We start from the raw sequence: 14,463 nt of genomic DNA on the forward strand, positions 1-14,463 counted from the left end.
TCCATTGTATATATGTGCCACACCTCCTTCACCCATTCATATGTTGATGGACACTTAGGTTGCTTCCACGTCCTGGCTATTGTAAATAGAGCTGCAATGAACATTGTGGTACATGACTCTTTTCAAATTAGGGTTTTCTCAGGGTATATGCCCAGTACTGGGATTGCTGGGTCATATGGTAGTTCTATTTTTAGTTTGTTAAAGGAAACTCCATACTGTTCTCCATAGTGGCTGTATCAATTTACATTCCCACCAACAGTGCAAAAGGGTTCTCTTTTCTCCACACCTTCTCCAGTATTTATTGTTTGTAGATTTTTTGATGATGGCCATTCTGACTGGTGTGAGGTGATACCTCATTGTAGTTTTGATTTGCATTTCTCTAATGATTAGTGATGTTGAGCATCCTTTCATGTGTTTGTTGGCAGTCTGTATATCTTCTTGGAGAAATGTCTATTTAGGTTGTCTGCCCGTTTTTGGATTGGGTCGTTTGTTCTTTTGATATTGAGCTGCATGAGCTGCTTGTAAATTTTGGAGATTAATCCTTTGTCAGTTGCTTCATTTGCAAATATTTTCTCCCATTCTGAGGGTTGTCTTTTCGTCTTGTTTATGGTTTCCTTTGCTGTGCAAAAGCTTTTGAGTTTCATTAGGTCCCATTTGTTTATTTTTGTTTTTATTTCCATTTCTCTAGGAGGTGGGTCAAAAAGGATCTTGCTCTGATTTATATCAAAGAGTGTTTTGTTATGTCAGAGTGTTCTGCCTATGTTTTCCCCTAAGAGTTTTACAGTGTCTGGCCTTACATTTAGGTCTTTAATCCATTTTGAGCTTATTTTTGTGTATGGTGTTAGGGAGTGTTCTAATTTCATTCTTTTACATGTAGCTATCCAGTTTTCCCAGAATGTTATTCTATAACAGACTTCAAGTCCAGCACTGGTTCCACAACTCAGGCTACCTTAAGAGAAGTTCCAAAGCACTAGAAGGAATATGTAAAACCCAGCTTGAAGGAAAAAAGCACAGAAATACTATTCACCAAGAGTATTTACTTCTCTTTAATGTTTATTCAAAATTGTTTTAGGTTTCTTAAAAATCTGTATATCTAGAAATTTATCACCTACCTTATATTGCTGTAAAGATACAGAAGGGTGCTGTCTGGTTAACTCATTCTCTGGTTCATGTTTGGATTTACTTTGTTCCAGTTTATAAAGTACCTGAGAACTTTCCTGTATCCTACAAAACAACTTTGAGAAGAAGAAAAATGAAGCATACATAAGCCACATTAACCTTAAACATCAGCTTAAAACGCAAAGGAAGAACTTTCTAAATTCTTTAGACTAAAATGTCAGGCAAGGGGAATACTGGTTTTTAAACTCAACAGAAAATTAACCTTTACATTTTAAAAACCAAAAACCAAATATTACTGCAAATCAGAATCCACAGTCATAAAGCCACAGTTCTATTTCCTTTAGGTCAGCATGAACCTAAAGATGATATACTCACTTCTACTCTCTACCCACTCTTCACCCTAGAAGTGTATCAGGTGATTAATTCAAGCTGAATTATTCAATAATGACTATTTCTTGAGGCACTTACAGGAACAATAAAAATACAAAGACATCCTTCCTCCTCTTACTAAAGTTTTCTTAAAATAACTTATACCCTGAAAACTCCAGTGCTAGATTTTTTTTTTCCTTTCAAAAAAAGAGTTCAAGGCTGACTTATTACACCAAAGTGAAAGGACTTTTCACCCTGGATTTTAACCCCAAATATGAACTTTATGGAATCACAGAACAAAGCGTTCACAGAAGGGCCATGAAGAGCTGTGGTACTCCAATCCCATGACCCTTATTCCCACACTCTCCTCGGATCTGGGCTCTTTTTAAAAATAATTCCAGAGCAAAGTTCACCACTTTCCTACACTTTCTGAGGAGAAATTTTACCTTTTTAAGAAGAGAACAAATCTGTTGCCGCATTCCTGGAGACTGACTGTTAAGATTGTATGTGATAAAGAACTGAATGCACTCCATTTCTTCTGTGGAAACAATTTCTGTGCTTCGATTACTTTCACAAAGCAAGCCTAACGTATCGATTCGTACCTAAAATACATCAAGCAATAAAATGTTAATTTTTCAATGAAATAAAGCAAAGCCTAAACCACTTGACGGGTTTAATTATTTACACAGGCTACCAAAGGTGGGGAGCGGGGGAGGGAAGGTAAATCTCAGTTTACCCATGTGTACTTCAGAAAGGTTCCATAATCCCAAAGTTCCTGTGGTTATTTCCTATAAAATTATTTTATTAAATGTGTAAATTGGGTATTTTATTAAAGTCAAAAATCTTAGAGATTCTTATTCCACAGTAATGCTCAACTTCATTCTTTTTTCTCAGTGAACCACTCTGCCCCAGCACCACATCATCTCACTCTCCAATTACTGTCTTGAACATCTCACTGGTTTCTTTTTGCTCTCACTCTGGAAACTCATCTCTGTTTCCATTCATGCCACTTCCTGGCTAAAGGCAGAGTGGCTCTGCTTCCCAGTTACCAACTGGATAAAATCTGAAGTCTTCAACCAAACATTAGAGGCTTCCATAAAATGGACAAAATACTCCAGTCCTGCCAAACGATGTCTTTAGTCACCCTTCAGCCCTTGTTTATTGTGTCCTTCCATTTTGAGTAGGCGCCAGTGCTTCCCCTCCTCAGATCACATTTATCACTTTCCTACTCAACCACCATCTATACTCAGATCAATCTCTTCTTCTAAGCTTCCCCAGTCTTTATGCATAAAGGTACACTTGTATCTGCATTGTCTTCTAAGAGTTTCCAGTTGTCTTAGGCAGGTTTCCTTATTCTCTCAACTAAACTTTAAGCAGCCTGAGTACAAAGTCTATACTCTTCCCTTTCTATTCATCCTTCTTATGGAGCCCTTAAAACAGTGCTGGGCATAATGTAGGGGCTTCTATATTGCACTGTTAAATGAATAAATGAATCAGGGATCTACCGCATGTATGAATTCCCAGTTATTTTGTTTACTTACTTGGCAGTGCTGATGAATTAAGCCTTGCTTTATTCTTACACTGGACACAAGGTCCCTCCAGGCATCAGTTGCAGACTGAAGATGTCCATGAGCTCTAGCTGTTCGTAGACAAGCCATCAAAGCTCCCAGAGCCCCTCTGCTGTCATAAGACCCTAAGGATGGAAAAGATTACTCTTGGCTCAAAACACAGTAACAAAGACCACCACTGTGCTATTTAAAAACTACAAAATTCACATGTTTCCAGTTAACATTTCAAGAAACAAAAATCATATTTTAAGCTAAATTCTAACATGAATTAGTGTTTCTATTATAAAATCATTATTTAAAAGGATTTAATAGTTCTTAAATCAATAATTTCAGTAAGCATAATCCACTTATTGTTAACTTAAAAAAATCATAATTTTTGGCTAATATTTTTACCTTTCCCTTGACAGTTAGAAAATAGACCATCAAGTCAATCAGGAAAAAAATCAAGCGAAGAAATATTTATCTTTTTTTTTTTTTTTGTGGTTCGTGGGCCTCTCACTGCTGTGGCCTCTCCCGTTGCGGAGCACAGGCTCCGGACGCGCAGGCTCAGCGGCCATGGCTCACGGACCCAGCCGCTCCGCGGCACGTGGGATCTTCCTGGACCGGGGTATGAACCCGTGTCACCTGCATTGGCAGGCAGACTCTCAACCACTGCGCCACCAGGAAAGCCCATGAAGCAATATTTAAAACAATAAAAATAACTAAAATGACTTTCAGCCGAAAATAGGAAAAACACTTCAGTGGCTAAAGACCATTATTTCTCTAAAAACAAACACTGAACCTCTCTGCATATTTTGGAGTTACTGTTTCTTCTTAGCAAAGGAGATAAAAGGGGGATCACAAAGAACCTGATGCTTTCAGAGGCCAGGACATCAGCCGTTACTAAGGGGACAGGGAGCTCTGGCTCACAGGACACCTTGATTTAAAATAAAGACTGCCTAGCTTCAGAACAGATTCACGGATCCTCAGCTTTAGATGGCTTCTCAAAAATGCAAGGATGATTATTGTTAAAAATTATAAATAAGGCTCATTTTTGTGTACAGGAATCAAATTTTCCAGCTATCTCATGGTTATTCTTTGAAGGATTGAAAGATTTTAACTTAAATTTTAGTTAGAAATACTCTTAAAATGTGGTATAGGGTACCATATTCCTGCTTTGTTAAACAAAATATGATAATTTTAAGATTTACATGAGGAGTCAGGATCATCGTTTTACATCTTAATTACTAAATTATGCTTCAATGCAGTGATTCTTTCAAGGTTACTGAGTTTCAGTGGGATGTTTATGCTTATTCTAAATGAGAGAGAGAGCTGTTTCCTGGGGTCATGCTTCTAAATTTTTTATCTCTTTCCCAGAGACAAATACTTGCTACTGCCAATTTACCTGTCTTTAACCTTGCCTAAAACAATTTTTAATTACTATTTCAATCACTTGAATAAGCAAATTATATAAAACACACAAACGTTTACTCCAGTCTGACAACCAAACAATAAAAACTTGGTAAAATGAATTAAAACCTAGTAATAAAGGGAACCTCATAATCATAACTGGGATCAATCCTTAGTCTTAGAAATGACTTCAGCCAAAAAACTATTCAGCTAGGTACAGGAACATTCGTTTCAATCCAAAATTTCTGTATTTAATATCCTCCTTTACTATTAACAGAAATGATAATATTTAAATTTGCCTAGGTACCTAAACTTAAGCATCCTAACTAGAAATTACTAAAACAAAAAAATTCATTTTCTTACCAGTTTTAGCATCAGCAGAAGTCTGAAGAATCTTTACCATGTAGCTTAAGCTTTCAGGGTTGCAATTCAATAATTTTGGCAAGTAATAATCAATCACGTAAGATTTTTGATCCAGATTTCCTTCACACAGTATAAACAGGAGAGGAGAAACCCAAGTCTCATGCCACTTGTCAATCCAAGTGCTGTCAACAGCCTGGGATTTCAAACAACTCTTATGACTTTTAAACATGGTTTCCAAGAGGTCACTTGCATAAGGCACCAAGGACTGGTCCCCCATCACCTCTAAGATTTGCGATGGAATAGTTTTAGCTAATGCCAAAATATGTTCAATTCCTATGTAATCTACTAAACAACCAAGGCATGTGTACTTTCCTTTACTATGCCATTCCAATCGCAGAAGACTCTCAGTCAGTTGAAAAATGAAACCATCAGCAGCCAAATCTGAACCTGACTCTTCCAGGGCAAGCTGGTGCATTTGGAGAATATTTCTGAATATGGTTTTGGTTTGGTGTCTCAAAGCATCCAATGGATGTTCCCAGTGGGTATAGACATATTCCAAAAGTCTCCTAACCACGTCTGAATTCCCATTCAGACGGTCCTTTAGGCTTGGGGAACTTGATTCAAGGACTTGTATAGCTGAATTAGTCCAAGATGCCAAAATTCTAGACAGAAACATTTCCAGAGTTGACTCCTTGATCCTGAAGAAAAATGAGTCATATTATTTTATACTGTCTAGTAAAAGGAATTTCATTTTATCATCACTCAGACTTTAAAAATATCAATACAAAATATAAAGAATGGTCAGAAAATTGAATCATTATTAAATTTACAACAAAAAATTACAAAGCCAAAACAGATCTCAAATTTGCATATGAATCTTTCCATTTCGTAAAAACTAATCCATAAAAAGACACAGGGAAACTTTTGCAGGTGATGGAAATGTTCATTATTTTGACTGAGATGCATGTTTCACAGGTGTTTTAAAATATACTGAGGGGCTAGGGAATATTAGTGGGAATGGGGCTTCTTTCTGGGGTAATGAAAATATTCTAAAGTTGACTGTGGTGACAGCTGCACAACCCTGTAAATATACATACTAAAAAAAATTGAACTACATGCTTTAAATAGGTGAATTATATGGTATGTAAATTATATCTCAATAAACTGTATGAAGAATAATTTTTAAATTACTTTAAAATATGCACAACTTATATCAAAAACATACAAAATACAACCCAGTGAAGTCAGAAGACCTCATTACATTTCTGGCTTAGAAATATGAGACAAAATATGAGACAAAACTCACTGTGAACTCAAGGTGAACAGAACACGCACAGTATCCAAGAGCAGGGCCTCCCCACTGGGGCCCATCCTCCCATCCTGCCAATCCAACATGGTGAGTGTCCCCTGACACAGGAATAAGAGAGCTGACTGGGAGACATCAGCACAACAAAGGTCCCTGCAGCAGTTCAAAAGCCACTCGGGGATGCTGGTGTGGTCCACTGAACGGAGGAGCAAACTACTAATCTGGAAAAATATGACAGAGCTTATACACATAAAGCCTCTAAAACTTTCCAGATATCCCAAAATATAAATCCAAAATTCTCTTTCCCCTGAAATCTCCTAGGAAAAGCACTGAATCTAAAGGTGAAAAACTCACAAGTGTTAAAATTATTATATCAAGAGGAAAAAAATTGAATCTAAATACATGAACCATTTTGCTGGTTTGAATGTACTGGGAGAGCACAACACATTGCCACCTGCAGGTGGATGAGATTATTAACTAATGCTTTTTTAGAGGTGATTTGAGAAATTAAAATTTTTAACTTTATCCAATGATAATTACTTTGTGTGAGCTCATAAAACAGTATACATCTGTTTTGTATAAAGCCATTTTGCTCTTAGTAAAGAACTAAAATAAGTTCCTAGATAAAACAGTAAGGAACAAAAAAACTGCTAGTACTAAATACAAGAACTGTATTATCAACTTACACCTTCCATACAATCAAATTCCCTGAACAATTGATTCTAGTACAATATTTGGGTTATTCTTAATAAAAAAATAACATTTATCAAAAAGTTATTACTGTATATATCTATAATCTCTAATTTTAATAACACAAATATATTTTACGATACTGAGAGATGGAACTGAACAAACAACACTAGAAAAAACAAGGATATACACCCCAAAATGTTGATAATGATTATCTTTGTGAGACAGATTTACAGGTGACTATTATTGTCTTCTTTCTGCTTTATCCAAATTTTTGGAAGTCACTTATTATAAGGGAAAAAGGTTACCAGAAAGATTCTGACTATGCAAAAAACTTTTTTAAATTCACTTCTTTAAAAAAACTTTTTCTAATTAATTAATTTACTTTTGGTTGCATTGGGTCTTCATTGCTGCGTGCAGGCTTTCTCTAGTTGCGATGAGCAGGGGCTACTATTCGCTGTGGTACGCAGACTTCCCATTACAGTGGCTTCTCTTGTTGCACAGAATGGGCTCTAGACACATGGGCTTCAGTAGTTGTGGCATAAGGGCTCAGTAATTGTGGCTTGCAGGCTCTGGCGCACAGCTTAGTTGCTCCACAGCATGTGGGATCTTCCCAAACCAGGGATCGAACCCGTGCCCCCTGCATTGGCAGGTGGATTCTTAACCACTGTGCCACCAGGAAGTCCCTAAAAATACTTTTTAAAACATGTGTTGGGACTTCCCTGGTGGTCCAGTGGTTGAGACGTTGCCTTCCAATGCAGGGGGTGTGGGTTTGATCCCTGGTTGGGAGCTGAGATCTGCATGTCTCAAGGCCAAAAAACCAAAAAAACATAGAACAGAAGCAGTATTGTGGCAAATTCAATAAAGACTTTAAAAAATGGTCCACATCTAAAAAATCTTAAAAAGAAAAATGTGTCTGGGCTTCCCTGGTGGTGCAGTGGCTGAGAGTCCGCCTGCCGATGCAGGGGACACGGGTTCGTGCCCCAGTCCAGGAAGATCCCACGTGCCGCAGAGCGGCTGGGCCTGTGAGCCATGGCTGCTGAGCCTGCGCGTCTGGAGCCTGTGCTCCGCAACGGGAGAGGCCACAATAGTGAGAGGCCTGCGTACCGTAAAAAAAAAAAAAGAAAAACGTGTCTAACTATCAATAAAGTACAATTCTAAAAAGGAGATAGACTTACCAAATCAGGAATCTTTTCAGGTGGATGAAACATAGCCTTAATAAAAAGAATAACAGCTAATCCAGATGTACTCTGAATCGTCTGTAAGAGGTCATCTATTTGGCAAAAAAGTAGAAAGCACGTATTAAATGATGATGGATACTGTGGTAGAGTAGAAAGAGCAGATGTCGTGGGGTCAGACAGTCCTGGGTGCAATTTCTAGCTTGACCACTTCCTAGGTGGATAGGGCTTTATTAAGTTATTTAACTTCCCAGGGATTCAGCTTTCTCTTCTGTAAAATGGGAAAAATATAACTCCTACCTGACACAGTTGTTGTAAGGTTGAAATAAATGAACATAAAGGCTTTTATGCCCAGCACACAAATAATCAATGTAATTCCTTCCTTTCTCCTCTAACATCCACTCTCTCTTCCTCTCCATCTACTCCCTCCCAGCACATCTAGCAGCAATACCTCCTATTCCCTCCCTTCCACTGATGCCTCTGCATCCCAATCCCCATGGTACATTACTTTTTCTTAAAGTGACTTCAGGGCTTGTGTAAAGAGCCCACATCAGTGCTAATTACAAACTTTGCTCTCAGTGGCACTGTGCCCAATGTAACCAAACAATCCTGGCTTACTATCTTCTTTTTGTTTTCTATGAGCCTCTGGTTTGTGAGAAAGTAAACAAAATAATACAGTGAATTATTCACTTTGGGGTAAGAATTATAAATACCTACTATAAGCTATCTTCCAAAAATCTATTCTGCGCTTTATCCCTGTTAACGAACTGTGACTCTGGGAGATCCACGTGCCCAGCCAAAGACACGATACCTGTTTCCTCAATCTTCCTTGCAACTAAAGGTACCATATGAGGATTCAGGCCGATAGGATGTAAGCAGAAATCTTTTGGCTATTTTTGTTCTTCCAGATTAGAGGTAAAGATGCAACTGGTCTTCCTTCCTGCCCTGAACACAGACAGGGGGTCTGGAGACAGAGCAGTCATATAGTAACCACAAAACAACAAACATATGGATGAAAGCCAACATGCTGAAGACGGCAAAGCAGAAAAGCAGAAATGTTTGGGTCCCAGACTGCCTACAGTAGTTCTGGATCACCTGCCTCTGAATTTATCCTTATGTGGGGAGACACATTTAATTAAATCCCTGAAGTTCAGCTTTCTGTTACTTATAGCTAAGCACTTTACTGATACATGAAGCTTTAAAATCCTAGGGAAGAACAGCATTGATTAGGGGCCATCAACTTTTCAGAAATGAGGTTGCCTCACATTAAATTCATGTCTTCTCTGCATTTCACTGAAGTCTTTTTTTTTAGATTTATAAATTCCTCTTTTAAAATGTAAATATCCTCTGCAAACATGTCTGTAAATTATGCCTTAATAAAAGGAACTTTATTTTCCTTTCAATACTTATCTGAGATCCTAGGCAAAGGAAGGAAGGCAGGAAGGAAGGAATGAAGAGAGGAGGAGACAGAGAGAGAGAGAAAGGAAAGAAGGCAGGAAGGAAGGAAGGAAGGAAGGAAGGCAGGCAGGAAGGAAGGCAGGCAGGAAGGAAGGAAGGAAAAGAGAGGAAAGAAAAGAAATACTAATGAGACAATATAGTTAGGACTCTCACTAGTTACCAGGGTTAAGAACATATAAACAATGAGATACTATTTTTTTCCCATCAGCCTAGCAAAATCAGAGTCAGTTACTGTTTTTTTACAAGCAAGAGCTCTGAACAGATCCTATTAATGTTTTTTTAATTAAGTTAATATTCATACATACATTACCATATAGAATAGGAGGTAAAGGGTGAAAAGGTAATACAGCTTTTTATGTAGATACTTATATGTTTAGTATAACATTTTTGCTAATCTTATTGTAATATGAAACACAGATACAGAAAACATCCAAAGCAAATGTATAGCTTAATGAATTATTAGAAGGTTAACACCCTTGTACCCACCATCCAAGGCAAGAAATAGAGCTTGGCCACCCAGCCCAGAGGGCTCATCCACATGCCTCACCCCAATCACAAGCTCCTCTCTCACCCTGAGTAAGCATTATCCTGACTTTCACAGTAATGACTGCCTTATTATTTTTAAATAGTTTCATTAATCAAATGTGCATCCCTAGACACTATAGTCTCGCCCGTTTAAAATTTTTTTGATATGTCCTTTAATCTACAGGTGCCCCTTCCGTCCTTTTTATTATAATTTCTGTTGAATAACTCTGTCCTTTTAACCTGCAGAGTTTCCCATGATCTGGATGTTTACTCCTAGTGTGGTTCAACACTTTCTTCTGTCCTCTGTAATTCCTGCAAAATGGCAGGTGACCTAGACATGGGGTCAGTCTCAAGTTCAGTTCCTCTGGGAAGACTACAAGTAGTAAAAGCAAGACTCAAAAGTAAGAGGCACATGTTGTCTGGTTGTCTGTTTCTGTAATGTTAGCAGTTGTTGATGCCTAATGCCTACCTCAAGTCACTGGGGGTAACAAAATGGTGATATTCTAATTCTAGCATTTCATTTTAACTCCTTAGTTGAAACACTTATATAAGACACTTCCTCTCCTTGATAAGCCTGTAGATTGCCTCACATTTGTCTGTTTACAAAGTAAACCTTACATCCAGGGGAACAAAGAGCAACCACCACCAGCAGAAGACTTTGCAGAACCCTCTAATTTTGTGCATTGTGAAGTTTTTCAATGCATGTATGAAAATGTAGAAAGATGTAAAAGAAATAAATTAGGAGAGACTACTTGGTGCTTACTGCCACTCCTACTGTATTTTTACACTTTTTGGCAGCATTAAATATTTTTACTAAATAGACAAAAAAAAAAAAAAAAGGCACTTCCTCTCATTACCTACTTGGTTTCGTGGTGGTACAGTACATATGGATAGAAGCAACATGAGATATAAGGAGGAATAATGACCAGCCCCACAATGACCACCGTCATTATCTGAAGGTACACCTGCTGCTAAGGAGAAATGCATGGGTTACACTAATCTTTCCAGATCGTACCTCCAAATTTGGAAATTTCTCAAGAACTTTCTTTTGCTTTTTAAAGTCTGTGGCTTTTCAACCCTAAGACTGTTGGGTTTTCTTCTTTGTATACAATACACACATGCACACACACATACACACATTTAGAAAAGTCCTTCAATGTTATCCCTTGTTGAACTGTAATCCAGAACCTTTCGCCACTTTGAGGGGCTGGGGGAGAGGAAGTTCTATATTTCAGTTAAGTATCAAATATTTCATACCATTAGTAGCAAAGTGATTGACACTCAATTGTAATCATCATTTGTATGTCTTATACTTACCATCGCTTAAAAACTTGGTAAAGATACTCAGCAATCCACACATACTTTGCCATGTAGGAGAACTCTTCAAATGAAGTCTCTGGAAACCTTGTACTTTCTGTACTAACATCACTGAAACTCTAATGCCTACCAACAAGTCATTCATCAACTGAGTTTGAACAATATGATTTCCAGCCAATTTTCTACAACAAAGAAAAGAAATTATTACAAAAGAAAAGTCAAATTAAAATGTCACCTTTTCTATCTCTCTCCAAAATAATCCCTCAATCAAAGGGCCAAAATCAATTTTAGATTATAATCAACATTTATGCCTCTCTCTTCCATTCCCATAAATATTCCAGTTATGCAGACATTTATTGCAAACTTCCAACACTCTTAACTTACCTCAAAATTTTCCCATTTTCTCAGCTAATGACTAACCTCACTTCTTCTTTTTAGAGTAAAAATAACGAACCAGGAATAAATGGTACAGTCACTGTGGAAAACAGTATGGAGTTTCCCAAGCAAACTAAAAATAGAATTACCATATGATCCAGCAATCCCACTCCTGGGCATTTATCCAGACAAAACTATAATTCAAAATGATACATGCACCCATATGTTCATTGCAGCACTACTCACAATAGCCAAGACATGAAAACATCCTAAATGTCCACCGACAGATGAATGGATAAAGAACATGTGGTACATATATATATAATGGACTACTACTCAGCCATAAAAAAAGAACAAAATGCCATTTGCAGCAACATGGATGCAACTAGAGATTATCATACTAAGTGAAGGAAGTCAGAAAGAGAAAGACAAATACATATGCTATCACTTACATGTAGAATCTAAAATATGACACGAATGAACGTATCCATGAAACAGAAACAGAATCACGGACATAGAGAAAAGATTGGTGGTTGCCAAGCGGGGACGGGGAGTGGAGGAGGGATGGATTGGGAGTTTGGCATTAGCAGATACAAACTGGTATACATAGAAGGGATAAAAAACAGGTCCTACTGTATAGCACAGGGAACTATATTCGATATCCTATGATAAACCATAATAAAAAAGAATATGAAAAAGAATGTGTATATATATATGTATAACTGAGTCACCTTGCTGTGCAGCAGTAATTAACACAACGTTGTAAATCAACTATACTTCAATTAAAAAGAAAAAAGAATAAATGACATAATTTCTAAATCTGAACACTCCCTAACCTTGTAACTTCCTTGATCCGGCTTCCAAGATGCCAGGCGCCCTTAGGTTTTTCTCCTACTTCACTGTTGTTGAGCCTTCTCAGACACCTTGGCTAGTTCATCTTCTTCTCCCTTATGTCTTTATGTGAGCTCACCGCAACCCAGTCTTTACTTCTTCTGTCCACCTAATTCATTCCCTTGATGCTGAGCTCATCTAGCTCATAAGCTTAAAATTATAGTCTATATGCTGACAACTCCTCAATTTTCATCTCCAGCCCAGACTTCTTTTTCCAATTCCAGCCTTGTGTGTGCAACTTCCTACTCAACATCTTCACCTGGATGTCTGACAGACATCTCAAACTACGTGAACTTATCCACAACTCCACACCAGCTCCACCTGCTAGAATCTCTATCCTACAAAAACTTGGCAGTCATCCTTGACTCTTCTCTCACTTGTCCCATCTGTAAGAAAATCCTGTTGGTTCTACCTTCAAAATGTATCTAGAATCAGACCACCTCCACTGCTACTCCTGGCCTGAGCCACTCTCATCTCTCCCTTGCATTACTATTACTGCAATAGCCTCCTAACTGGTCTCCCAGCTTCTATCCTTGCTCTTCTCAGTCTATTCTCAACATAGCAGAACACAAGAGCAATGATAATATTAAAACAAAAGTCAGGGAAGACAGTTTGGGGGCTCGCTCCTCAAAAAGTTAAACATAGAATTACTATATGATCCAGCAATTCTACTCCTAAGTATATACCCAAAGGAACTGACAGTAGAGACTCAAGCAGATACTGGTATACCAATGTTTATAGCAGCATTATTCACACTAGCCAAAAGGCAGAAACAACCCAAATGTCCATCAACAGATGAATGGATAAACAGAATGTGGCCTATATATAAAATGGAATATTCTGCCATTAAAAGGAGTGAAATTGACACATGCTACAACATAGATTAACCCTTAAAACATTATAAGTAAAATAAGCCAGACACAAAAGGACAAACATTGTATTCCACTTATTTGAGTTTATCTAGAATATGCAAATTCAAAGAGACATAAAGTAGAATAGATGTTACCAGGGGTTGTGGGTAAAACAACAATATATAAAAGGACAGTGATTTTTCTTTTGGATGCATTGAATTTGAGGCACCCTGTAAAACAACAAGGAGACAACCGCTACATGAGTCTACCACTCAAGGAAAAGATCTAACTTGGAGTGATGCCTGGGAATCCTAAGTATAGAGATGGTAGCTGACACCAAAGAAGTGGATGATATAAAGCAGTCAGAACAAACAGAATGAAAAGGACAGAACTCATATTTAAGAGATGGGCAGAGGAAGAAGAGCCTAGAAGGAAACAGAGAAGGAGCTCCTGGTAAGGTAAAAGGAGACTTGGGTTAATGATGGCACAAAGATATTACTTCTACTCTCCCCCAGAACCTCCCTAAACCAACAACCAAGGGATTTAAAACGTAAAAAGACATAAATACACTAGGGCAACAAAAGACAATAATACTAAAATTTTAGGAGCAGATGGATAAGTGATAACTTAGCAGAATCAAGAAAGGTGAATCCTAAGTCAGAGAACAAGCCCAGAGCAACCCGATTTGCAGCCCCCAAAGACTAAGAAATTGTTGGCACCAGTTGCTCCTTGATGTGGAGCTAAATGTAGGTATGAAAACAGGAAGAGTGGCTACGCTCTGAGAATGACAACTGTGGATCCTACCTCCAAGCTAGTAAACAACTGTTTTACCTCCAGAGAAGGTAAAAAGTAAGTGTCTGGACAGGAAGACAACACACACACCTAAAGCAATGATACCATATTGCAAACAGGAGAATTAGGAAAATATATGCACAATAAATGCTAAATGCCAAGATCTCAGCTTTCTTCCCTCACTCAGCAACCAGAATATTAAGCCAATGGTTTGAAAGATTCTTCCATGGCAAATCTACTACCCATGCAAAAAGGCCTAAAGATACTGGCAT

At 37.8% G+C, this 14,463-nt stretch overlaps 1 protein-coding gene across 5 annotated transcripts in view; it reads right to left on the reverse strand.

Moving 5' to 3' along the window:
* Positions 1-14,463, reverse strand: part of THADA (THADA armadillo repeat containing) — a 314,598-nt gene that overhangs the window by 286,194 nt on the left and 13,941 nt on the right. For all 5 annotated transcript variants that reach the window (XM_032652726.1, XM_032652725.1, XM_032652728.1 and 2 more), the window contains 7 exons: positions 11,283-11,464; positions 7,983-8,077; positions 6,115-6,335; positions 4,809-5,506; positions 3,030-3,181; positions 1,935-2,090; positions 1,113-1,235 (listed from right to left, as the gene is read on the reverse strand). In XM_032652726.1, the coding sequence (XP_032508617.1) occupies positions 1,113-1,235; positions 1,935-2,090; positions 3,030-3,181; positions 4,809-5,506; positions 6,115-6,335; positions 7,983-8,077; positions 11,283-11,464 (1,627 nt within the window). The remainder of the gene's footprint in view (positions 1-1,112; positions 1,236-1,934; positions 2,091-3,029; positions 3,182-4,808; positions 5,507-6,114; positions 6,336-7,982; positions 8,078-11,282; positions 11,465-14,463) is intronic.

This window comes from Phocoena sinus, chromosome 13 (genome assembly GCF_008692025.1).
Source record: "Phocoena sinus isolate mPhoSin1 chromosome 13, mPhoSin1.pri, whole genome shotgun sequence".
Classification (NCBI taxonomy): Eukaryota; Metazoa; Chordata; class Mammalia; order Artiodactyla; family Phocoenidae; genus Phocoena; species Phocoena sinus.